The following is a 26458-nucleotide window of genomic DNA, read 5'->3' on the forward strand; positions in this document are numbered from 1 at the left end:
ATACTAACAACGGGTTGTTAAAGTTAGGAATCATTCTGATTTTTTCTTTCGTGTTATAGCAAATACATTTAAAAAAGAACAAGCATGTGTGCACTATTTTGACCGTTTATTGAACATTAAGAACCTTATAAATGTAACTCTTCCTCTATTAGAGTCGGGTATGCAGAAAAAGTCTTACTTTTGCTATCAATAATCATTATTACTGTTTTTTTTGTTTGTTTTTGTGTGTGTTTTTTTCTTTTGTTTGTTTGCATTTCCATCTCAGCTTATCGTTTTATTTCCCCTCACGACATTGGGCGCTGGCCCACGTGTTGGATTCGGTTGATGTTTTCTTTTCTATATCATACACCTTTTCAGCTTTCTCAGCTTTCCTTTCCAATCTCCAGCGTACAGCGGTATGCACCATCATAAATATACGAAAACTTTTGTTTTTATATTCCACTTGCATTGCTCTGTAATGTGTGTTGCTTGTTTTTTTTTAGTGTTGCACTAAATCGCTCACATGTTTGCGCCCCTTGATCCACTCATTTCCAATTCATTCCACGCCCGGTTTGGTTTGCTCTGGGGGTTTTTTGTTTTTTTTGCTGATTTGATGATGTCTCGATTGACTCAATATAACGTCATAAGCACGTATAATTCCCTCTTGCCCTTGTTCTCCTATTGTGAGTGTTGAATGCATGTATGTGTGAGTGTTTTTCGTGTACGTGTGCGTGCTTAATTGTTGTTTAGCGTTTAATTCATTTGTCGTTTGTTTCCTTCTTCCATTTGTTTTAGTTTTTATCTTTTCACTACACAATGTTGGTTTGTTTGTTCTCTATAAGGTATGATTAATTTGGCATTTCAGTCTCTTCAATGTGAAATTTGTATGCGCATTTGAAGTTCGTGTTTTTATCTTTCTTTCTTTCTTTTTTCTCTCTTTTTTATTTTGTTTTCTTGCTGCTGAATTTCTTCCATCTTTTTATTCCCCTTCTATTTCATAGTATCTCCATTCATTCTTCACAAACGCATTCATGCGCAAATGTCTTTCCTAATCCGGATTTTTCTGCTTCTGTCTTACTTTATCATGTGCACGCTGCACTTCCAATTTACGCACTAACTACCCACGTTTTTCGGGCCACACATTCGTTCCCCTCTCTCTCGCATTGATCCGCTTTCGGCAGATTTACTTCCTTCGCTCTTTCTGTCTGTTGTATATTATTGTAAAAACATGATTCCTCAGCTAAATATGCACCATTAGTTGTATGTTTGTTTTGTCTCGTGTGTAAGGTTTTGTTTTGATAATACAGTGTTGTGTTGTGTTTCATATTTATCGCTTTGGGGTTTCTTATTTTTTTTCAAATGAGTTTTGTTTGGTTTTCTATTTTTTTTTACATTTATTTGTTTGTTGCTTTTGTTCTGTGTGTTGATTTATTTGCTTGTTATTTCTCTCACTACCTTGTTTGTTTGCTTGTTATCAAGCTATGGAGGAAAGTAAAAAACAAACAACCAAACTAACGAAACGCCGGAAATAGGCTTTTGTTTTGCAGTTAGCTACCTCTTCCGTTTGAAATACACATAAAGTTTTATTTTGTTTTAGATTTATCTCTACACCACAACACATACATTCAGCTTTTGCTATAATCCTTTCCTACACCTCTACACAGCTAATGATTTTCACCAGTATGTTCACGTTTGTATGTGTGTGTGTTTTTTTTATCTATATCCTTTACTCAGTTTTTAAGTTTCATTGCTTAGATCGATTAGCGTTTATTAATCACTGTTTCGTTATCATTATCATTATTGTATTGTTCCATCTGGTTTTGGTTGCTGCATTGTTCTGTTATAGTTATATAGTAGACGTAGTAGCAGGAGTTGGGTGTGTTTAGAAAATGTGAGTATCAGATGGTTGCGGTGTGTTCTCTTCGGTTCGGGCTTTTCCCCCAGAGTTCCTCCTCTTTCCCCTACATTTGCTAAGAAATTAACAGAAAATATTGCCCTTTTGATCATTCCTATCAAAAGCTAGGCAGTTTGAGCGAATCACACGCTTTCGCACACACACGACGCACACAGCACTGATGTTCCGTTTACCCGATTCACTAAGTGCCGATCGACTACTACACCTTTGTCCAACCCTTAACTAACAACCCTTTCAGTTTTATGAGAGGGTTTGGTTTATCTCGCTTCAATAGCTCTCTCTCTCTCTGTTTTCCCTATCGTTCTTTATCCCAAATGTTCAAACTAATAGAAAAGATGTAATGCACTAATGTTGAAACATAATACACACAACACAACAGTGTGTGTTTGCGTAATGGTAAACATAATGGCACCTTTTTTCATTGACTTGCACGAAAGCGAAGAATTAACAAAATAGCTGGGAGGTTGATCGCTCACAAAAAAATCTGTATACGATGGCCTCATACACAAAATAGGAAGTGAAGGAGAGATAGAGTGAAAATAGTCTACGATTCTCATTCCAACACAGCAGAATGCGCGTTTATGCGCACATAATGCACATGGCAACACTGCCGAGCGCGTGTTCGTGTGTGATCGTTATGATCGCACAAGAAGATGCGTATCACTCCTTCCGTTTTAGAAAGGGCCCCAACAATCAGTCCCAAAACTGCATGTCAGGACGCGAGCCGTCTTGTTCTAATCCTTCGTTTTTACGAGATGCTCGACTATCGATAGAGAAGTGAGATCTGATCGTCTGATCTTTAAATCGATAAAGCGCGCTCTCCCTTGGGATGGCATTGACGTGTTCCTGATAAAACTGCTTTGGATTATATTTCCCGTACCACCCATCATGCCACCAACACAACACATCTCCTACATTAAAATTAGCGCAGGCTTCACTCTGCACAGAATGTAAATTCCTAAATGTCCCTCAATGATAAATCAATGCGCAAAAGTGCAACTCAAAACTCTCATTCATTCTCTGCATACGAATGGTAATATGTTGATTTTTGGATTGGAGTTCATACTATAAGACACATTTTTGCTCTGATGCTTAATGTATTTCGCGGTTTGATTGATCTTGGCATTTTTTGTTTGTTTGTATTTTTGTTTACTTTTGCGTGATCTCTTCTGCTCTTCTGCAAGTTGGAATATTTCTACAAAGATATGGTGTATAAATAAATTCTTCCGTCTTTCTTTTTTTTTAACGTCTAACATTGCTTTCCTCTCTTCCGTCTAAAAAGAAAAAACAATATGAGCAGAATATGGTGTTGTATATATCTGTATAAATACACGTTTATCTGAGCTAGAAAGAAAAATATGATGGAAACTGTGGCAAATGGTATATCATACCACGCGCACATTACAAAACAATTAAAGCACAAAACAACTTTTGTTAACTACTCTAAACTGGAACACAATCGACAGACAGCAAACGATTTTGTTGCTTTTTGTATGTTTTTTTTTTTTCTCTCGGGGGGATTTTTAGAAAGTTTATACTAGCAACGGAGCAGCAGAACGGATTCTGGAGATTATGATTTCTCTTAAATGGTTTCTAAAAAAAGGTTTAACCGATATGCAGACCATGTGTTGCTGTTGTATGATGTTATTGTATTGTACGTTACGCTCCCAATTATTGCCGTACATTAGTTTTAGTTTTGCTTATAATGCTATAAGGTGCCGCGTGTCGTTTTGGTTTGATGTCATTGTTTTACAGTTAAAGATGTTTCACTCTTGTTTGCTTGTATATTTTGTTGCCTTTTTATTTGTTCACTATGCACACGCACACAAACACTCCTCCTGCGGCATTCCTGTTCTGCATCGGCCATAAGAATGTGTTGTTCTAGGAACGCATAATATGAATACGAGCAAGAATTATAATCCAACCAGGGGCCACCCACAAAAAGGGGAGGGGGATAATAATTGTGGTAGTTATTGTGAGTAGACGTTTGTTGTTGTACTTCACTTAGCGCACGTAAAACTAAATAAATTAAAGCTTAAAACTATGATATAGCGGGTTGCACATCGTTTCAAGTACGTCAGGTTTTCCATTTCAAAAGTAACAGTATATGAATGCAGCAGCAGCATAAACGATGTGTTTATGTGTTTGTTTGTGTGTGTGTGCGTGGCCAACAGCTTCTTATCCCACGTACCTATCACCCCGAAAGGTATGCTCTAATATAAGCGTTTAACAGCATGAAATAAAAGCGATACAAAATCGAACAAAATTCACAAACTATACAGCTAATGATTGTAGTTTTATGGCGCGCGCACGGCAGTTTCTATCCTCCTTGGGGCATCGTCCCCCATAAAAGATTCATAAAGTATCTAGAGCAAGTAAATATCGTCTTGTCAATAAACATAATTGCATTGCAGTTTTATACCCTCCCCTCGTTCGTGTTGTGCTTGAAACATATGTATGATAAGGACGAAGGAATAGAGCATTTGCATTTGCCAGAGAGTGTATACGAGGACGATATCTCATCGCGCGTGTTTTGTTCTACATTAACCGTCATTTACCTTGTCTAATTGGCTGTAACTTCATTGTTTGATTACACTGTTCTTCTTCTTTCCCCATGCCGTTTATTCTTAGTTGTTTTTTGTAATGAACTTCTTCTCTAACGGTGTAACACATTCGGGTGTTTGTTTCCCAATTGGTTTGTGTTTCTGACTGTCAATTCAATGAGCACTTCATTTCACACTTTATCGTTTTGATTCACATTTTATCACTTTCCTCCAAGCAAGCAAGTCTGTGGATGCGAAAAGGATGCGTTAGAAAATACGCGTACATCCCACCGGGACAATCGCACGATTTACAGGACGTTATTGAGAGCCTCCGAGTTTAACCTTTCCATCTCATTTTCATATTACAAAACATAACTAGCACGCTCACGGCCTACTTCTCGCGTAAGTATAAAGCTCGAATGGATGTTTTTGGAATGTGCTTCACTAGTATCTGGTTTGCCGGGTTTCGTGTTCGTGTGTCGTTGTGTAGAGAGAGAGAGAGTGCTGCGTGGAAGATAAGGGGTTAACAAATAGTTTAAAAACAAAATCCTTTACACAATTAAAGCAACTTAAATCTGAGCAAATAGGTAGTTAGTTTAACAGCCTTCGCGGGGTGGTTGGTTGAACGTTTTCTATGTTGTGTTAACCTTTGCATTGCGTTGTAACTAATTTCAAAGATTTCAAGTTCTATATGCAGATAACAACACAACCGTGGAAATGAAAACATTATATGACGTATAGCCTGTTAAAATAACAAAAACTTAGTTCTTAAAGTTAAGATTCCTGCACTAGTGTCGGTTTCTATCGTTTCTTTTTTCTTCTCTCATTGCTTAACTTGATTTGAATGTTTCGCTCGTTTCTAGCTGCTGTTCACACCTACGCTCGCCCACAACATATTATCCGCAAACTATTACTGATTTGGTTTGAAACCTACCAATGTTTTTCGCGTAATATTGCCCAGTTATATTTCCGTTCGCTTCACTTTGCTTCTGCTTAGTTTTGTGTCGTCACCATTTGTTATCACACTTTTATCATTGTCAAGGAGATTTTACTCCCATTGCTCGTTGATTTCTTCATTGCATTTCCTTAAGCTTGAATTCGCGTGCGTTTATATGTGTGCATGTGTGCACGGTGTGTTTGGCGGGTGTGCGTGAACTGTCTGCATACGGCGGAGTTTCCACAACGAGACCTTACTAAAGGGACACTAATAGCTAGCAAGCCTACTGCGCAAACCGAACATGCTGGCTGCAGAACAACTATTATGGTAAACATGTGCTACACACACACACACACACTGCTTGTCATTCCGTCTATCCTAGTTGCCATTGCATTGTCATATTCGTCGTTAAAGTTGCTGTGTTATTACACACCAGCGTAAGTATTGCACTAATCGAGTACGTCCCCGCATCACATCCGCGTTCGAGGCTTTTATACTGGGGCTATACTGAGATGTGTGAGTTTGTTTTTTAGAATAGAAGTTTGGTAATCGTTTGAAATAAGGGCTACATTGAAATGGTCGTTTGACCCCCCCCCAAGAAAAGAAAACGCCATCCAAGAGTAACAACAATATCGCCATATCTACTATGTCTATAGGTCTTGTCACCGGAAGGATTCGTGTTTAGGATCACATGCTAGCAGCAAGGAGTTTGGCACTAGGCTGAAAACGAGAGACCACCTTTTCCCTATCAGCAGTGTGGCACACAACTGGTACGGGGGTAAGCATGGATTAAAGTTTGCAAATTTGATTTCTGACTGACTGTTTTACTTTAGATTTCACAAGAAAACAGAAGCTTTGGAAAGACACTTAAACTTTGTTTGGAAGACAGCGGTGGCGTCCATAGTAGTACTCACTGGAAGGAAGTACCCGGGGAATGAAATGGAAACAAAAAGGTGCGTAAATTTCTGCCTCATCCCATCACACTCGTACATGGAACACACATTTCGGTGGCTAAAAACTAGTCTTACTAAACAGGCTAAGTATGTATCAGCATCCTCGAAAAGCGGGAATGAAAAACGAAAGAAACAGTACATGGAGCATGCGTGTGTGTGTTTGTGTGTGTGAATGTATGTGTGGGATTGGGCTTCTGAGTACTTTTTTGATGGACTCTTCTTTCCCATCATCATCAGTTCGCTTTGCTTTCTAAAATAACACAAAACTGCACACACTGCACAAATTTTAGTGTGGCTGTTTACAATTGAGCATAAATTGGTTTACAAATTTAAAGCACCATAGTTATGTTTGTCCTTTGTCTGTACTTCCCTATAGCTTTTCTTTGCCTTGCACACGTTCCTTACCTGCTAAAACTATCGGTACGCACCCACACACGCGCACTCTGATTCGATTTTCAACCCTCCCGCTCACCGATGGTTCTCACACTTCCCCACACTGATCTTTACCCATTATATTGAGGTAAATGTATTAGTTACAGACAGCTTCTTCTATTCGGGACGTTTTATTCAGAAATCAAACATATGCTCTGTTTTATTTGTGTGTTTGTGAGTCGTGTGGTATGGAAAGTAGTATATCACAAATTCATCATCTTATATAGGTTTCCATATTCCGCGACAAACCCTGCCTTTGCTCCCTAACCTGGGCACTTTGGGGAGAGAGTTGCTTTATTGACTTCCATCCCAGTCGACTGTGGTTTTTAGTAGAAAGGGTTTTTTGTTTGCAATTAGCGTTGCTGTTTGATGATAGGTGTGAGTCATAAACAGATAGATGACATAAAGCTACTCGTTTGCTTCGCTTACGCTCTGTTTCTACCATCGTATTCTTGATAAACTCGGCCCTATCCCTTACATCATTGGTGGCAGATGGCTTAAAAGGTATACTTTCTTCTTCTCCCACATTCTTACACAGCTAAATACGGTAAATAGGTTCAACGGCCAAACTACGCGCACTACCTGCTAACACACTAAATGAGGGACATTCACGATATTTTTGAGCACGGGTTGTGTGTGCAATGTTTACATACGTCTACTGTATATTGCCTGCAGTTAGATATCAATTGGATGGAATTATCCAACCGTTACGGGAGAGGAGGAGTGATGGGGAGACGGGGAAGGGTACTTAACTTTTGCTTTGTGCTCAATCTTGAATCATTTCTACATGCGCGCGGCGTTTGATCGGTTCGGCAAATCACTCCACACTGGCCCGGAAATAGAAACCCGGACATTGCTTGCTTTATGCTCACTGGTAGTGTACCCATATCCCTCATTCCCCCACGCTACAGAGTGTGTGTTGAATTATTTCCCTTTGTTTTTGTCTAGCGTTACTTTTGTTCTTACAGAAAACTAGCATTTCGGAGTGTATCTGGCGGAGTGTATGACATGAGACATGAGTTTGACAATAGCATCTAATAATAGTAGCGGTTTGTCCTTCCTAACCAAAAAGCCTAACGTGTACAGAGTAAATAAAGTGCAGCTAAACAAGACAAGCGCTGTTGTAGTGTTATTCCTTTGGCACACAACATACGCCCGCAATACTACTACTGTGTGCGGTATGGGAGAAGGGAGGATGAATCCACCACCTCCTATTGCGCATATCCTTTTTGTTGAACAGAATCGTATCTGTATGTGTGTGTGTGTGTGTGTGTGTGTGTGTGTGTGTGTGTGTGTGTGTGTGTGTGTGTGTGTGTGTGTGTGTGTGTGTGTGTGTGTGTGTGTGTGTGTGTGTGTGTGTGTGTGTGTGTGTGTGTGTGTGAGTCATTTTGCTAGCACATCCTGTGTTTCCTTGTCATCCTAAAACCCTGATTTACGCGACTCCGCTTTGGAGTGAATAGAATAAGAGTATTGCGTACACAAAATATGCCTACCGGTGTGTATGTGTGTGTATGTGTGTGTCACATTCATATACTAAACTTGTCCAGAAATGATGCGTGTGATGCTCTGGTGCGCTTCCTTCGTGCAGCGAAATAGAAAACAAAAAAAATACTTATCCAAAGATCGCTATCTTATGTTACTATAATAATTGTTTAGCCAAAAATTGCACTCATTGCTTTAGTAAACAACGTTAACAACGAAATGGCGATACATATATTGTTTCCGCTTTTGTTACTGATTGTGTTTCATTCTCCCTTTTCTTTAACGAAAGAGCTACCCTCACTCACCACGACCGGGTTTAACTCAAATGCACAAAAACTAAACCATAAAACGTTCGATTTAATACACATAATAGTGATGATACACATGCTATTCCTGTTATAGGCACTTCATACATTGCTTTTGCCGGGGGGTTTTTTGTTTGTTTCGTGTGCGGAAAGAACAGGCACCGGATTTTGCATGATGGAAATCACACGCGCGACACACACGTGAGAAAATATTCCTGTTCCGATTTTCTCCGACATATCCCTGGTTTAACAATCCTCGCTCTACAACATCACCCTTTCCACCACCACCCTGTCTTGGCATTCGTACTTTGGTTGAGATTGGTTTTGCGTGCTTGCTGCTGTATAACTTATATCACAAACAAACACACGCACACACACGCACACACGCACGCACACACGCGCACTTCCCTTATCGTATTATGGCTTAGCACAGAGAAAGAAAGAAAAAAAAAACGGACAAACTAGAACAACATAATTATATTCATCGCGGAATGCAGATGGAAAGAGTAATGGTTAAATGATTTATAATAATCCTGATCAGATGTTAACATAACAGGGAACACACGTCTCTCGCTTAAAGGCCGTTTGTGCTGCGGGGTTGAACCACGGTGAAATTATAGCTTCGTTCTGTTTTCCAGTTCAGTCTAATACAACCGTTTACGCAACACGGGAGTAAACGCTAGATTACTAGCAATAGTGTGATACAAGGCTGAGCTTCACCAAATTCACCAAAACGCCAAAATAAGAACGCTTTGAGCAAATACAAAACTTAAATAACCACATTTAACTGACCTTTGCTCACTTATAACTGATATATATTCGGGGACTTGTTGATAATAGTTGTCTCCCTTCACCAGATACAACGCATAAGACTTTGGATTTGAACAAACACGCACACACACCCATTACCTCTCAATTAAGAATGGTCTTAGAATGGAATTACATGTGGTTTCTCTTGCCAGCATTCGGGGTCCGTGACCGATTTTGGGATCTCGGCAAATTGTGTGGTGTGCCTGTTGTTACAGTCCTGAACAACTGACTGCGGAGAGGGTGCCCTATACAAAATTTCTCATTAGTAGGAACATAAAATTGGTTTAATCTCCTCGCAGTACTCATTTTCCACAGTAGATAACTAGCAATACTCGCTCTCACTGTCTTTCCTAATGTCTGGCGTATCATTTCCTATTTTCCACTTTCATCGCTCTACACTTCTTCTTCTTCGTCTTCTTGTGGTAATGGGCTAAAATGGCTTTCATAGTTATAATCCAAGCGTTTCCGATTGTTAGTTATTATTGTTTCCTCACTTTTTGTTTTACGAAACACAAAAGAGCACACACACACACACACTCGCTCGCACGCGCACAGTATACACATACACACACGCACACACCAAACACACGTACACACACACAAACTTCCTTAGTTGTGCGCTTTTTACGTTCGTTGCATGTGCTTTTTCTCCTACAAATTTGAACCAAGCAAAAACCCTAACAAAATCCCTATGACTAATCAATTGTGGTTTTTGATAACACATGAAAAACGAAACGAAATCGATCGACTACAACTAGAATCCGTGACTTTTGTTTGTTTGTGTTGTTCTCTCTTGTCTCACCGCTGCTGTGTATAAAATCCCAAATGATGAAATGTGTTTTTTAATTTTCTTCTTTTAATATAAACTAATTGCTCATTGTCTTTCCTGTTTGTTTTGGTTTTGTTAGTTTCTTTTGACTTATGATAGTAGGTGCATCTTTTCGATTTTTTTTCTTTTTTCATTTTTCACTGTATGCACTGTATGCACGTCTTTTAGATTTCATTCGCACACGCACACACACACAACGATCCATTCATACAGAGCTGTCTCTCTCCCTCCTAATTCCTAGATTATTATTTTTTAATTAGTAATTCCATTCGCTCTCTCAGTAGGTCTTTTTAATCTCACATTGTTATTTCAGAAACGCAAAAAGTCAAAACTAAAACCGAACAAAACAATAAACATTAAAACAAAACAATATAGAGAACCTTGGACGACGAGGTACGAGATGCTGCTGGCGGCATTAGCATTATTAAGTCTATGGAAAGCACGAATGCGGATCAGCTGGATTAGCTACTGGCTTTAGCTGTCATTTGGTTGGTGGCCGCAAGGGACCTTCTTACATAAACGCTGGGGCAGAAAGGCTGCCTTCGACTGCGCGCGTATATGCGACAAAAGAAAAAGGGGTAAGTAGGACGACGACGCGGCACGGATAGAACAACGAACACACGGCAACGATACGACGTACGTGTAACGTACGCTAATAATTCTCTACGACTGGAGAGCGGCACGAAATAGCGTGCTTAAGGTAAAAAACAAAACAAAATGGTACAAATAATCTTTTCCCCTGCTGAAACATCTCTTCCATCAAACACTTCCTTGTGTTTCTTCTTTTGTGTGACTTAGTTTGTAAAGTTATGTTGCGTTTTTTTGTGTTTTTTTGATTTTATCATTTTCCTGTTTTTTGTTTTGCGTTTTTTTCTATCTTTTTTATCTTTTGGTTTTTGTCTTACGCATTACGGTACATTTTTACGCACTATTTCCTTACGCACACTAGGTATGTGATTTACGACCGCACACCGGGTCGGGGTCAGTATTGTTTACTTAGCTTAATTACTACCTCTATTAATTTGCTTTGTTTGGCTGAGTGTATGTAATGTCTGTCTCCTTCACAAAACAGCCAATTCTACAAGCGTCATAAAAAGGAAATGTTTTTTGTTGTTGTTTCTTTTGATATATCCATATTTTGTGTATATGTATATATATGTATTATGTATTTTGTATTCCACAGCTCGTTCACATTCTCTTCTCCCCCGTTCCTTCACTCTTCTTTTAGTGCCCTCCATTGTTCCGTTTTTTTTTATACGAGGCTTCCCCTCCTTCATCATATACTTTTTGAAAACAGATCGACAACCACTACCACCACCACGCGCATCCCCGGGTGGGCGGTGGGTTGTTGGTAAACATAAAGGGGAGGGACTCCACATAAGGGGAAGAAAGTGGATGGAGATAATTTACGTTAAAAACAAAACGAGAAAAATCACTTAGGACAAAAATGCTAAATATCTACCTCTGTATATAAATCGAGTACTCAATAACTTATCGCATAATAACATTATTAGCTTTCGATTTCATTTGTAGCACACTTTCGTTAATTTCTTATTACTTTTCACCGCCTTTGTGGGAGAAGCAAATTTTGGTCAACTTCTCACTAAACACGCTCACACGCGCTTCATTTACCTATACCCTCCGCCTCCCCGATTCCACTACCAAACACTCCTGGGTTTTGTTTCGCCTTCTTCTACCACTAATTCGTCATCGTTGATTAAGCGCTTTCTCTCCGAACGCCGATAAGGTGCGGAAGGATTTTGTTTTTCTCATTAGGAGAAAAGGGTGGGGAAGAGTTTGTAGGTTGGTTTTAGTTTAAAAAATAAACGAATCAACAAAACAAGTTTTCTTCAAACAACTTTTTGTTTTTGAATCTAGAACTAGAGTTTTCTCTTTGACTTGAAATGTATGCTGCGGGCCCGAGTTGTTTGGATCCTACGTAGATTTAGCATTCTTTAGATTAAACACACGCACACACCCACTTCTCATTTGTTGTGTGGTACTACTTTTGCTTTTGTTTCTACATAAGACTTTCCCGTATTATTATTATTATTATTATTACTTTTCGTGCTTACTCAACGTCTGTCTTGTTTTTGTGTTTGCTTTCTATTCAATTAATTATTCCATCATCATGCCATCTGCTTCTCAAATATATATAATATATTATTTAAATTGTATAAGATTACATTGTTTAAAAAAATGATAAAAACATTCACAACACCTTAATACTACGCCAGACGCGAAACCGCTGACTTTCAAAAGACACTTTTTAGGTTTCTTTTTTTTTGCTTTTTGTTTTACTCCTGTGTACTCCCGTCCGTTCGTTTCTCCCTTTCTCCAGCGTTAGTCTCGCAGGCCTGCGCTCTTTAGCTACATTCTTCAGCTACCATCGTAGATGAGTTCGCATAGTATATTGTGTGTTGGGTTTTAAGAATGTGTGTTGACCTCCACAGCTATGCGTTCCTACAACAGCAGCTTCTTTAAAACTAGTTCTATTCTGCGAGAGAGAGAGAAAGGAGGATAGAAAAGAAAGAGCGTCAGAGTGCGCGTGTTTTTCCCCCCACGATTGTTGAAATCTGTGCGCACTTGTAATGCGATTGACTCACGAACCAAGACACTATATAAAGTGGCAAATATTACATCAATTCCATTCCTCCCACAGCAAGGTGGTGCTTCCCATCATATAGTGGCTTACCTTAACTATCCTAAGAGAATTTTATTACTTTTTTTGGGATGTGTCATCGGCCTTCGGTGCATCTGGAAACGCCAACACGATGATGGGGGGAGAGCTGAGCTCTAATACCGCGAATCATCGTATTATATCACCTATAGCTTATGCAGTTAAAACTTCTCGTCGCCCTGTTACTCGGTAGAACCCGTGGAACAGCAGTGATGGATTTCGAATCTACGCGCTCTTGGGCGCGTTCACAGGCTTACTGTTAGTTCCGTTCGGTGACGTTGGTGGTGTTTCGCAATCATCAGTTCAGTTCTGTTCCGAGCAAGCTTTCCGGAAGCAACGAATGCAGATTGGCCGGCGTGCCTCGATCACCCGGACCACCATCGAGCGTGTTCCATAGGCTGGAGCCAGTGTTGCTGCCCGAGCCCCAAGCATTCGAGCTCCAAGCATCTGCCGAAAAAAGAGGATTCACAGACAATATGATGTAACATTAGCCTCTGTCATTAGGAGTCACTCGTCACGCCACTCCCTCATTGCTTCATTTACTTACCCTGGACGACCGAATTGGACCGGCCAACCATTGGCTGCGATTGAGCAGCAGCACTGAGGCGCCAGTTCTGTCCGCCGCCGCTGGCCAGTCCGTTCGTCATACCGTTGCTGTTGCCTACATGATGCGGCAGGATGTATTGTATTTCACTTTCGTTGGGTATTTCGGCTATGATCGTCGTGTTGCCCAGCTGACAGTTGTTCAGCGCCAACTGTGCCTTCTGCGCTTCCTCGCGTGTGCCATACTTGCACAGCGCGATGCCCTGGTTCAAGTAGAGATGGAAGTTTACCACCGGACCGTGCTGCAAGCACAGCGTACGCAGAGTGGATCCCTCAATCTGAACGAAAGTAAAGACAGAAAGATATATAGAGGTGGGTGTGATGGAATAGAATGATGCTTTGCAGTGCCACAACTCCGCACACTTACTTGGGCGGTTAGATTTCTAAGCATAATCCATGTCGACGACCAAGTGTTGGCTGCAGACGCACCACTGTTCCACGTGCTGCCTCCACCGGCCTGAGTGCTCGGCGTGTTCCAGCCGTTTGCATCCAGCTTGCTGCCGCCGCCCGGCTTACCGATGCCACCCATCATACCTACGCCGCGGCCCTTGCCACCGTTGGCTCCACTGAGCGGTGTGTCCCAGAGGTCGGCTGGCGGCATTGTCGGTGTGTTTGCATCTTGCCAAGGATTTTTCTGCACCTTGCCACCGTAGTTGCCGCCCTGGAGGCCACCACCGGCACCGCCGGACGGGTTAAAGCTCCAGGTCGATTCGGTGGGTGATGATTTGCTGTTGCTTGCAGCGCTGGCTGCACTGCCGCCGAACAAATTCGACTCCTTGGCAGCAGCGATCGATAGTGGATTGCGAGCAACACTGCCCGGCGTGATTGTTGGGTCGTCCTCGATTCGTGTGGCTTGCGTACCCTGTGGCGGACAAAATGCAATTAGGACCGGCGGCAACCAAAAATCGTGACAGAGAGTTTGAATGACACCACTTACCTTCCACGGTTTTCCCGGTTCGAATTCGGGCACAAGATCGCTGAAGGCATCGTTGCCTCCCGGCCAATCCTTGTTGTCCTGTGAGCCCGAGTCCGGCCAACCGTCGCCGAGATTGCTACGCCCATTAGACCAAGTACTAAACCCATGGCGCGTACGCAAAGAGAAGAGGAAATGAGATTAAAATGTAACATACATTTAGGCATAGCCTAGCAAGTCTGTTTGGTTCGCTATTTACCCATCGTCAATGCCCGATCCGGACGGACCAGACTTGGAGCTGGCACCAGGCGCACGTACGAAATCGGTCAGATCCGAACCATCCTTGTCGAGACTGCTCGGTGTCGTGGCACTGTTTGCCGGCAGTTTCCACTGCTGCAGCCGCGATTGTTGACTAGTGCTGCCGCTAGATGGGAACGGGACGCCGCCGCTCTCCTTCAGTGCCATGTCGGCGAAGCTGCCCGGCAGGCCGGCTAGATCGGACGGCGTACGGAAGAGATCGTTGCCCGGGTTGCCGCCAGCAGCTGCCATCGCCGAAACATTCACGTTCGCCGCGTTCAGGCTGCCCGGATGGGGCGGTTGCTGCTGGTGCTGATGCTGCTGTTGCTGCTGCTGTTGCTGCTGTTGCTGCTGCTGTTTTAGATAGTTCGCCTGCTGCATGTTGATCTGGCTCTGCAGGTTAGCTATCTGCGACTTGAGCTTGTTGATTGCGATGGACATTTGTACGGCATTCACGCCACCACCACCGGTACGGCTCAGATTGCTTTGCATTACATTCAATTGCTGCATTGGGCGGAGATGTATATAAGAGGTAAACAATGATTAGTTGGACAATTAAGCTCCAGCCGTGCTGCGTACCACACCGCCCCGTAGCGAATGCCTACCTTAATGTGAGTTAGCAATTGGTGTAGTAGCATCAGCGTCTGCGGAGCCAAGGGTTGGTTGAGAATCTGGTTCTCCAGGTACCCGTTCTGGACGGCCAGCTGTATTTGTTGCACTAGCAGCCGCAACTGCTGGTTCGAGATTTGCTGCGACTGGGCGTTCGGCTGATTCAAGCCGCCAGCGCCTCCGAGCCCACCCGGCTGCTGTTGCTGATGCTGCCCTCCAAACACACCGGCTCCTCCTCCCGGCGGACCACCGCCTCCCACCGGTCCGCCACCGTTGCCACCTGCGCCGCCGTGGCCACCGCCAAACTTCATGTTGTTAAACGAGCCGCCACCGGCCGCGGGACCATTTCCGCCTCCGAAAACTCCACCGCCCAGATTGTTCTGATTGTTCTGTAATAGTATTAATAACGAAAAAATAAAACCTTTAACCTAAAGACACCGCCACAATCAAAGCCGCTTACCTGCTGGAATGCCATCGGACCAACGCCGGCCGCCGCCGCAGCAAAGCGTCCGCTAACGCCACCGCCGCCAACAAACTGGTCGCCCGCTCCGAATCCACCATGCCCGTCTGGGCGGCGGGACCAATCGGAGCCACCGCCGCCACTGCTGCGATGCAACAGATCCAACGACTCCTCCATGTTCATGTTCGTCATGCGCAGGACACTCTCTACGTCCTCCTTCTTGAAGCCCAAGTCGCACAGGTGCCGATACTGCTTGCTACAGCGAATGATCTCGAGCGCATTCATCTTGTTGCCATTCGGTGGCAGCTTGCTTTGTGGCGGCATTGACCAGTCCGAGTTGCCCATGTCCATGCCACCCGGACCGCCGCCCGGAGCGCCATCGTTCCAACCGCCACCGCCGCCCGCGGACATTTTGGCCTTGTTGTTCCAGTTGTTGTTGGCACCGTCGTTCCACAGCGAGTTGCCGCCCATGCCACCACCACCCGGCGGTTTGTCGTCTCCCCAGTTGCCACCGCCCGCTGCGGACGGCACGTCGTCTCCGCCCCAGTTGCCTGCACCGCCGCGCGGTCCGGCACCGAGTGCGGCCGCAGGATTCTGTCCCCACAGGCTGTCCGGTTTCATCGGACCGCCGGGACCACCGACACCGCGTCCTACCAGTCCCCCGTTGCCGGGCATGTTACCACCTCCGCCGACCATCGCATTGCGATGCATCAAGTTCCGGCCCATTCCACCGTCAGTGCCGGGTGGACCCAACCCGCCACCACTGTTGTCCTTCCAGCCGGATACATTGCCGGAGTTCTGCCGGTTCAGCGCATTCTGACCCCACAGGGCGGTGCCATCGTCCATGTTGTTGCGTCGCACACCACCAACCACCGGTGGGCCACCGCCTGCCGTTGGATCGTCCCAGCCGGATCCGCCTCCCAGCTTAGCACCTGCACCGCCCCCACCCGCAACGCCATTGTTAACCGCGCCCAGCGGGTTGTTCGAGGGCCACTGACCGCCGCCGCCTTGCGCTCCCACGCCTCCTGTAGGCGTTCCGGGAGTGGTGGCCGTCGGTGGTATCTTCTGCTGCATGCTCGACATCTGATGCTGATCCCAGAGGCCAACGTTGCCGTTCAGCCGGCCAGAAATGCCGCGCGGATCGCCACGGATCTCACGGTTGCTATCCATCGCGCTGGCAATGCGTATGTTGCGCATATCGAGCCCAGTGGGATCGAGGCCTCCGGCTGCTGCCGGATTGCCGGCTACGCGACCGTCGGCCGCACCGCCACCACCACCACCACCTGCTCCCCATGCGCCGCTTCCGCCAGCCGGAGCACCGGCGCCAATGCCTGCGCCCCACTCGTTGTCCTTCTTGAGACCGGCGGGAACGTTTGGTGCCATCGCCCCAACACCTCCCGGAGCACCTGCTGCCGCTCCCGGCCACATGCCACCGCCACCGCCAGCTCCACTGCCAGCCATTCCGGCGGCCGTGTTCCACGGCGGTTGCTGGCCTTGCTGCTGTCCGGCCAGCTGCTGTGATTGCTGCGGGCCCGGTGGCTGATCGCGCAGTCCCACACCGCCCGGTCCGCCTGGACCGCCAGCGACGCCTGCACCACCCATCGCTCCGTTCCAGACGCTTCCCGGCTCGTTGGCCTCATCATCCTCGCCCCAGGTGCCACCGTAGTTGTTTGCTGGGCCCCATGGAGTCTTCTGGACTGGCGGTTGCTGCTGAGGCAGTTGGCCACCGTTACGCAGATTCGCCTCCCAAAGCTCTGTGCCCGTGTTCGTCTTCCACATCGGAATACCAGCAGTCGGCCCACTGGTGGCGCTGTTCGGGTCAGTTTTGCCGCTGGGTTCCGGCGATGCTGGCACGTCCCACTGCGTGTCCTGATCAACGTTCTCCGAGCCCCAGCCGTCCTGGGCGAATAGTGACTCGCGCAACGAGTTCAGATGCTCTAGCTGGTTTTTGGCAGCGCTCGACTGGACCACAGCCGCCGCTGCTCCTGCTGCGCCAGCAGCTGATGCTGTCGCGGCGCCTGCCGCATCTTGTTGTCCCGCTTGTCCGGCTTGTTGTGCTGTTGCCGCCGCTGCCACGGCTTGTTGCTGTTGAGACACGCCGCCACCACCTATCGCTCCTTGCTGATCCTGCTGTGAAGCACCGGTGGCATTGTTTCCACTTCCTGCCGGTCCAGCACCACCTTGCGCCCCACCAGCAGCACCTTGTGCGTTTCCTCCAGCTCCGTTCCAAGGACCGGCGGCTCCTCCACCACTGCCGGCACTATTGCCACTGCCGTCGGCAGTAACTCCCGAGGCTCCTACGTTATTCGGATTGACTGATGATGCGTTGCCCTTTGAATTTTGTCCTCCTGGACCTCCGTTTTGCTGTGAGCCTGCTCCCCATGGACCGGCGCCGGCTCCACCGGCACCCGGTTGCTGCGATGAGCCGGATGGGCCAACGGAAGCGCCGGATTGCTGTGCAGATCCACCGCCTCCTCCGATGGGACCCCAGGTGCTACCGGCCGGGTTGTTCGTAGCGGTGGGCTGACCCCAGGCACTTGTACCGTTATTGATAGAGTCTTCGCCCCCACCACACAACCTCATCCGGAGATGGTGCGGCGCTTGCTGACGGATGGTCGCTTCCAGCTGCGTCAAACGAACGAGTTCTTCGAACCGAACGAATTTGCTGCCTGATAGTCTCTGTTGGGTTTGCTGCTTTTCCTGACATTGCTCCTCTTCCGACGACCACTGCTTCGCCCGTCCCGCTACATCACTATTATTATCCTTTAGTTTCAATGGTGGTTCGCAATTTGAATTCTTAATGGCTACAATTTGGTCATCCTCATCCGCACCGAACTGCTGCACTTGCAGCTCTGGCATCGCCATCTTCTCTAGCTTGCTATCATCCGCTTCAGTAATTACGCTAAGTTTAGTTTTCTTTATAGCTATCAGGTAATGAGATAAATCACATTTCATATTCACAGTGTCATTTTCGTTATTCTGCATTTCCTCTTCGCCCTTCTGGCCGACAACCATCATCTTGAACACGGGATGCTTTTGCTGCTGCTGCTGATACGTTGATGATGACGATGATGATTAACCTCCAACTGATACTAACACACCCAGTGCTAACAGCTGCTGCTAACTTTACTGGGCCGATCTATGCCGCTAGTAATGATACTCCTTCTTCTCTATTGTATCCCCAACGCAGAGGATGGCTTGTGATGATTTTGGAGGGGATTGGAGGGAGGGGAGTTGGTTGTCCTGTCCGCTCCGTATATGATGAATCTTCTTCTTGGAACAATTTTAAATACCACCAAGAACGGTGTCGTTGATCGTGCCGTCCTTCGACACGCTGATACAACAACCGAGAGATGCGACTAACTGCTTGTACGGTTTTAGTCTAGTGGCTGGTTTCACGTAGTTTTGTGCGTCCGCTAAGGAACACTGGCACATAATAAAGGAATTTAGTATCACTTTTGCGATTCTCCTCTCTCTCTCTCTCTTTCGCTCGGCCTGTCTCTCTGCCTCGTTGGCTCGTTTGTTTGTATTGATTTCTACTAACGTTATGGTTCTGCAACACCGGTCAGAAGACGCACCACCACCACTGGATGTTTGGCGTTGGAGAGATGAGCAACAATGATTTCGATACGAGCTTGGAAGATTGGCCGGACCGATCCTCGATCCACCTGTCGTTCCTCTTCTTTTTGTTACTCTGCCCTGCACGTCGATCAAGACAAATTAGCTACTTTAAGAGAGGATGATGTCGATGCAACAATCCCTGATTGTGTGTGATTTCAGACTCATAGATCGATTGTGGGGTAGTAATGGATATTAGTAGTTTGGTAGTAGCAGTCCAGCTGACGTTGTAGTTCTTATTTCACGTTCGTTCTTTTTCCCGTTTTTTGTTTGCTGCTTGTAGCGTTTGTAACTGTAATCTTTCCTCACCCTACTGACTTGGCTGCTAAATTAGCATCCTTTTAATCACATTCAACACGATGGTAGTTGTAGTAGTAATATTAGTGTCTCAGGTTGGTGCTACTGGTTGAGTTTGTTTTGTGGCATCGAGCAATAATTTGTTTTCCCTTTTTTTTTTAAGTAAATTCATAAAAGCGTATTCAGACTTGTTGGTGAAGTAGTGTTGAGTAATGGCAACACACAGCAACAATTGTTTTGCTACTTTCGACTATATGCTGCTGCTGGTGGTTGGTTGTAGTAGTAAGGTAGTAGAAGTAATAGTAATATAGTAGCGGTAGTGTACTAGTAGTAATATAAGATCAATTGCAGTGCGCTACAGTCTGCTAAGCGTTTGTTTTTTTTTTTTTTGTTTTACCACACGCACGTGCTTCAACAAACAACCGACAAGAATCTTGGCAATACTGCTAGGAATCGTTAATCTATTGGAGTTTTTGGTTGACTTTCTCTATGTATGTGTGCGGTTGCAACCTTTGTATGATCTGTGCCGTGGCCCGCGGGAGCTAATCCTATTGCTTGGCAGGCTGGTTTGATGTTTTCGCTTGTTATCCTGCCGAGAGTACAGCCACACACGAGTGTGCTTAACGAGAAGGGATTGCTTAAAGTATCACTTTCAATCCTATATGCTAAAGTAGTGTGTTTGTATGCGCTGCTGTGCTGCTTCCTGCGATGAAGTAATAGATTTGCATTGTTAAGCATTAATTTCACGTGCCACGTGTTGTTAACAAAACTAGTGATTATAGCAAATGTTTACTTACGTCAGATTCTTAAAGTTTTGTAGGTTTATGGTTTTATTCGTGTTTTAAAGTTGAACTCAATGGCAGAGGGGTTTCAAAGAATATCTGCAAGTAATACGAAATTCAATCAACTTAAGAACGGGTAATTGTAAACAGTGATAGAACAAAATTGATATATCGACGGACATTTTCCTTCCTTTAACACAACAATGTATATCTGTTGCTAACATTCAAATTCTTATTTCGAGTTGCGTTTCCTTGGTTAAGTGTTATCGAATGATACTTTGCTCCTAATCTAATCTGAAGTGCATTTTTACTTGATAAGCTTGGGGTAAGATTAGCTTTGGAGCACAACTACCGGTGTAGTGTCCTCAACTTCAGTCAACAGCGCACAAAACAGTAATTGGCCACCTTACCTTATCGGTCTATTAATTAATTTGTTGGCGCTTAAAATAAGATTATCTAATAAGATAAAAAGACATCAGTGAATGCATGTAGTGCAAGATTGAGTCAAATTAAAACCGACACAAAATATGTCGGTTCAATTTCATGTTTTTCCACGATCTAAATGCTGTGACTGTTATCAGTTTAAATCAATTCGTACGAAGAAGCTAAGAGATCAGACCATGCTTATTTACAAAGATTTAGACAAACAACACATTTCATCTATCTCTAACTATGAGCAGAAACCTGTCAGTGTTTAGCGGAAATGTTGCTTTTCAAAATAAATGCCTGCGTCTTGCATGAGCATGAGAAGAGGGCAGGGTTGATGTGAACCGCCATCATCGTCACCTTGCGGTAAGGTAAGCGCCGTATATGATAACGAAGCGACATCGATAGTGAACGGTGTGTAGTAGCGGTAGATCTACCCTTCCTTATCAACAGAAACTGAGATACAGTGTACACCAGCAGCTCAGCACACCGACAGCCACTCCCCTGCCAATCATTCCCTTTACCATCTCCCCTCGCGCACACACACACTGACTGGCCCATACGTTTGGCTATCTTTTCCAAGAAGAAACTGTGGCACTCTGACTGCCACAGGGGCTGTTATTTTGGAAGATGAAAACCAACATTGCACATTGCACAATAAGATGTGGCGAATGGTGAAGGGGAGGAGGAAGGTATGGCACCTTAGAATGGCTGTATTCAACAATGCAACCGACTATGTGTTGCTTGACGCTTTCGCAACCGAGCGCAATCGTGTGTGAGTGTCTAAAACTGTAGTAAAGAATTTTATCTGATATTTACAGGCACTAAATCAAACTTACCTTTCAAAAAGACGGGTGATTATGATGATGATTTCGGTGTTCACTGCTGATGGCGATATAAATTTGTGCTGGTCGAACTAAATTAGGGTCCCGCCGTTCAGGTTGCGCTGCTTTGCCTTGCGCACACACCTTACGTCGTCTTCGAGACCGATACACACATACACTCGCAAACAATATTCGTTCTTTGCTGATGAAGGAGCGATCTCGCCAGTTGCACGTCGTCGTTGATGCCGCTCTGGTCCTCTACTACGGGTTTGCTTTGATATTCCAGGATCGTCTCCGTTATTCTCTAGTCGGTGGTTTATTCTCTCTACGAATGACGCATACACACTTCAGCGCGTTGCCGTACCACGCGTTCGCGCATTAGAATTATTCGATTTTAAGCACTACCAAGATATATTGTCACGATCACGAAGAATGGAAAGGATTGCTGTGCGGTAACGTCCTACTTCCCCTTACTCTGTCTCTCTCCTGTACGTTACTGCAACCGCTAATAGCTTTGTATTATTCGATCTTAGTTTCAATTTCACTCGGATACGATCTGTCCTTTATCTTCCGAAAGGGACCGCGTTTGATGTGCTTTTGGTGTTACTTTTTTCGCGGTAATTTTTTTACTTTATCCCCATTAATTTTGGTTCTGAGTTTTGTTGTACGAGTGAGTGTAGTTTAAAACTTGCATTTAGGTAGGATCGATGATTTGGTTGTTGATTTGTGTGTGTGTGTGTTTTTTAGTTTGTTTGTTCAAAGTTCAAAGTAGTTCATTCATCAAGCCGCACTTTGCACGCTTTGCATTATTTGTCTTCGGTTAAACGCACTTGTGATTTGTGTTTGTCTGGGAGAATGTGTTTGTTTTGTTTAGCAATTCGCGAATGTTAACTACTACCTTCTAGAATGGCTTCTTTCCTTCAACGAAAGTGCATCCAAGGGAGTGTTCGGTATTCGGTTTGGAGGAGGGATCGTCTGTCGCCAAATTTTGTGCGTTCGAATTTTGTTTTTCTGCTCTGCTCAAAGTCACAATACCGTGCGTTCACGCTCACTTAGCACACAGATACACTAAACACAAGACTAGGTAAATGGTTGCGCGGAAGGTTCACTATCACGATCACGATTTAAATCACTGCACGGTGAACGCGGGTGTGGTGCAAGCAGTTTCTTTTTATGTTGTAAGTTTCTTTTCTCCGTTTCGTGTTTCCGGTGTTCGGACAAACCGACACTACAGACAACAGAACTGGCGCAAAACGACGCTTGCACTGCGAAAAGTGTACGCGCACCGTCTGTGGGACCACTAGTCTGCAAACCGTTCTGTACCGTCCCCGCAGCAACTACGCGAACCACTGCTGCTCGGCGCAACGATCACAATTTCTTTGCGCGTCGAATAAATCGCGCTGCAATTATGCAACCCCTTTGGCCTGACAGCTGAGAAGCCGTGCTACGAACGAGCGCCACCGTATAGCTGTGTACACCCGGTCTGTCCGTGTGTTGCTCTCTGGCACTGGTAGTGTGCGTGTGTTTGCAGTTTCGCTCTTCTAGAAGGGGACGGGGATTAATCACAGCGCACTAGTAGATTTGGAAGTTCGAGACTGATGATTTATTTTATTTTTTGCCAATATCTCTCCTCCTGGGTACGCGAATCATGCAACTCTGGAAGAGAAGAAAAAGAATGTAGACAATATTAGTTGTAAACTTGACCGACACTACTGTGGTGCTTCTTTTTACAGTCAGAGTTGTACTGCGATGTTTACACGACCGCATTGCCACCACTACTACTAGAGCAGAAAACGCGGATCCTCACACAAATACACACTACGGCAACAAACCCAACATACGGACACACTTTACGGCAGCAAAAATTTCCCTCGTTTCCGAGTGAACAGCGCCATTAACATAGCACAATGTATAAACTGACTTTAAACTTCACAGATACAACATTGAAAACCTTTGATAGATTAGAAAATAGGCGAGCCATGTTTGCCAACCTTTCTTCTTCAATACGAATTTCGGACTGGACTCATTGTCATCCAGTAAACAAACTATGCAACTGAGCTAAGAATGAAAATCTGCCAATTGCCATTATGGCGCAATATGAAAAATAAACAACGTCGATGGTCGTTTTTGGGTGATCCGATTGATACCCTTCAAAAAGATATCATTCTCCTGTCACCCTTTCTCCTTCCTACCCTACTGTTTCGGTCGCTCTCTTTTCCTCTTCAACTGTCTTTGTCTATCGCTCACTTTGATCGTTCTCATGTGAGACGACTACCACGGGCGCCTACTATATTGATGATTGACCGACAAGGAACACGCGCTATTGTACAGCAACTGGCCTACCAGCCAGAAAGGGGATCCTCGTTTTCGCCGCGTTTTCTGCTGCTCTTAGTACTTTGCCGCGTTCTCGCAAGGCGTAAGCCGAGATTCTCTGGCTCTTTCTATCGAGCAGTGTCAACACTATCACCCTGTCCTTCGCATCGCGCCGAACGATTCAAGAGGGGACGGACGGACGTTGACAATACACGGGGCCTCATCCTGCTGTGTGACGATTCAACTACGACGGGGGACAGTATTGTGGTGATGAACCCTCACATCATGCAAGGCTTTTTTTTACTCTTTGGTTCGAAGAAGCAGAACCGTGTAGTGTGCTGCGTGGTGTGGTGGAGTGCATCATCATCGTATCGAAATTTCTATTTTGGGGACACTTTGCACGGTTTTCGAGAGCGAGCGGGAGCGTGTGAGTCAGAAAAACGGGACAGAAACAGCCAGATTGTCAAAATCTTTGCTGTTCGCACACCGCGACGAAAGAGAGGAGATGATCCCGTGCGTACCACCAGTCTGGCGGTGTGCCCAACCACCCCATCACTCGCGCACGGGTGGTATCAACGAGGGAGCTCGTGAGGAGAGGGGGGGGGGGGGGTTTAGGATGGGTGGATTTACTAGCCATGATTAGATACTTGAAACTGGACTGAATCGAGTTTCGAGCAAGCTCGGGTAGTGAAGATGGGTGGTTTCGGGAAGGGTATTGGGGACGAGTTCTCTATTGACGAGCGAGAACAAAACTGATCACGCGGTGGACTCAAGATATTTGGCACCTTCAGACTCGCATTCCACCATGCCCTCTCTCTTTACGTCGCGCTCGTTTAATGCTGCTCACATCAACCTGTTTCTCAACCTCTATCGGTCAGCAACACAATGAATAGAAAAAAAACATCTTTGCGGAATAAGTCAACACATTACACACCATGGAACACGACTAGACGGATATAGCCCCTGCTAAGCCAAATTCACACTTACCACACATACACATCCACATCCAGTTGTGTTGAGCAGAAACTTGGCCGTGTGTGTGTGTGAGCGTGTGTGCAAAGTTTGCGCAGTTTTGCAGGCCTTCCTGGACGAAGGAATGAAGCTGAACGAAGAACTGTACGGTTCCGGAATATTGATGATGTTGCCTCAGCAAATGCAATCAGCGTTGTTGTCCCTTCGTGGTTGCTGTGCTTCCAGGCCACCGCACTTGTCCTCCACACACACTCGTGCACGGCGGAACCGAAAAACGGGCGGAAGTGTAGCTAGTGTAGCTTTAATGGCGCACACGGCGCGTTAGGAGTAACTGGTGTGTCGCTAGAATTTTGTACGACGACGTCGACCGTCTTCCAACCGCACACATACACACAAACACGCACGCACGCACACGTCTTCTTCTCCGAGCACACACACACCGGGAGGAGTTCGGAGCAAATTTTGCGCTGCTGTTTCGGGCTTCTTTTTACGCGTTTTCTTTTGCCTTCCCGCGTCTTCCTTGACGGGGTTCTCCGCCCTTCCTCAATTGCTCCCGCTTCTTCGCCTCCTCTACTCCTGCGTCCACTACTCCACTGCTCGTGTGCTGTTGCTTTTGCCCCACTGGCACTGCTGCTACTGTTCCTGTCACTGCCGATATTATTGCTGCTGACCCGACCGCACCGCCCGTCTTCTTCCGCTTCTTCCGCTTCTTTTCCCTACCTGCCTAGAAGGCGATCGTCACACACACACCATCACGCACACTGCACATCATTCACAAACGGCGCACCACACCATCGTCGCCCGGGCTTCTCTTTCTCGCTTGCGCTTCTCGCACCCAACTCGTCGTGTATACCAACCAGCGCGACTCTATCTCTTTCCGTCCGCAAGTCGACACACCGAAAAAGAACCGTAGGCCACCCCGAGAAAGGTGTATCCGTGTGTGTGTATGTGTGTGAGTGTTGGTAGCAACCTCGCTTTTGCTTCTCGCCCTGCCTGAGGAAAACTAACTTTTTCGCTGCCAGCTTTTACGCACTGGCCCCGACGCGGATACGCTAAATAACACCTTACGCTTACGCACGATCAGTCAGTGTATCACTTGCGAATAACTTTCGCCCGATAAGACTACTATTTATCGTCGATTTTTGAGAAGGAAAAATACTTCACATATACTGTAGCCATTTCTCGACGATTGGCCATTTGCAAATATCGTTCTGACCGTTTCTCGCTGCTTCCGTTGTTGGCCGCGGGTTGAACGCTTCATCGTTGGTGCGTACTGTCTGTTCTTAGTTTATGAATTCTCTCATTCGTTATCACTGCTGGGAGCATTATTTGTGGAGATTTTTTCTGGTTTAACATCAATAAACCTTTATTTCTGACTCAAACATGAATGAAAATTCAACATAAATTATATATTCCGAATTTATCTTATTAAATTGTCCCATTTACCGTTTCATTCGGTTTTATGTTCATTAATTTTAC

The 26458-nt window shown here is 45.2% G+C and overlaps 1 protein-coding gene across 6 annotated transcripts; it reads right to left on the reverse strand.

The window, feature by feature from the left end:
* Nucleotides 1-89: 89 nt before the first annotated feature.
* Nucleotides 90-26191, reverse strand: LOC120958691 (protein Gawky-like). Of its 6 annotated transcripts, none has more exons than XR_005752073.2 (11): nucleotides 26058-26191; nucleotides 21710-23350; nucleotides 20460-20543; nucleotides 15748-20365; nucleotides 15284-15676; nucleotides 14641-15182; nucleotides 14406-14541; nucleotides 13836-14330; nucleotides 13413-13746; nucleotides 12881-13312; nucleotides 90-12682 (listed from the first exon to the last, which is right to left on the reverse strand). XR_005752073.2 is itself a non-coding variant. In XM_040381653.2 (10 exons), the coding sequence occupies exons 4-10, from the start codon at nucleotides 18763-18765 to the stop codon at nucleotides 13164-13166; spliced, it is 5067 nt and encodes a 1688-aa protein (XP_040237587.2). In that variant the 5' UTR covers nucleotides 18766-20365; nucleotides 20460-20543; nucleotides 21710-23350; nucleotides 24995-26191; the 3' UTR covers nucleotides 90-13163. The 6 variants fall into 6 exon arrangements, 1 of the variants encoding a protein (XP_040237587.2); XR_005752072.2 differs by having other exon boundaries at nucleotides 26048-26191; XR_005752071.2 differs by having other exon boundaries at nucleotides 25988-26191.
* Nucleotides 26192-26458: the final 267 nt, after the last annotated feature.

This window comes from Anopheles coluzzii, chromosome 3 (genome assembly GCF_943734685.1).
Source record: "Anopheles coluzzii chromosome 3, AcolN3, whole genome shotgun sequence".
Classification (NCBI taxonomy): domain Eukaryota; kingdom Metazoa; phylum Arthropoda; class Insecta; order Diptera; family Culicidae; genus Anopheles; species Anopheles coluzzii.

What these genes read in the sequence shown, in the direction of transcription:
- LOC120958691 (XM_040381653.2), bottom strand. Translation starts at nt 18,765, where the DNA reads ATGATGGTTGTCGGCCAGAAGGGCGAAGAGGAAATGCAGAATAACGAA. An exon ending in TTAGAAATCTAACCGCCCAA is followed by an intron (nt 13,747 to 13,835) that starts GTAAGTGTGCGG and finishes ACTTTCGTTCAG; the next exon opens with ATTGAGGGATCCACTCTGCG. An exon ending in GTCCAATTCGGTCGTCCAGG is followed by an intron (nt 13,313 to 13,412) that starts GTAAGTAAATGA and finishes TTTTTTCGGCAG; the next exon opens with ATGCTTGGAGCTCGAATGCT.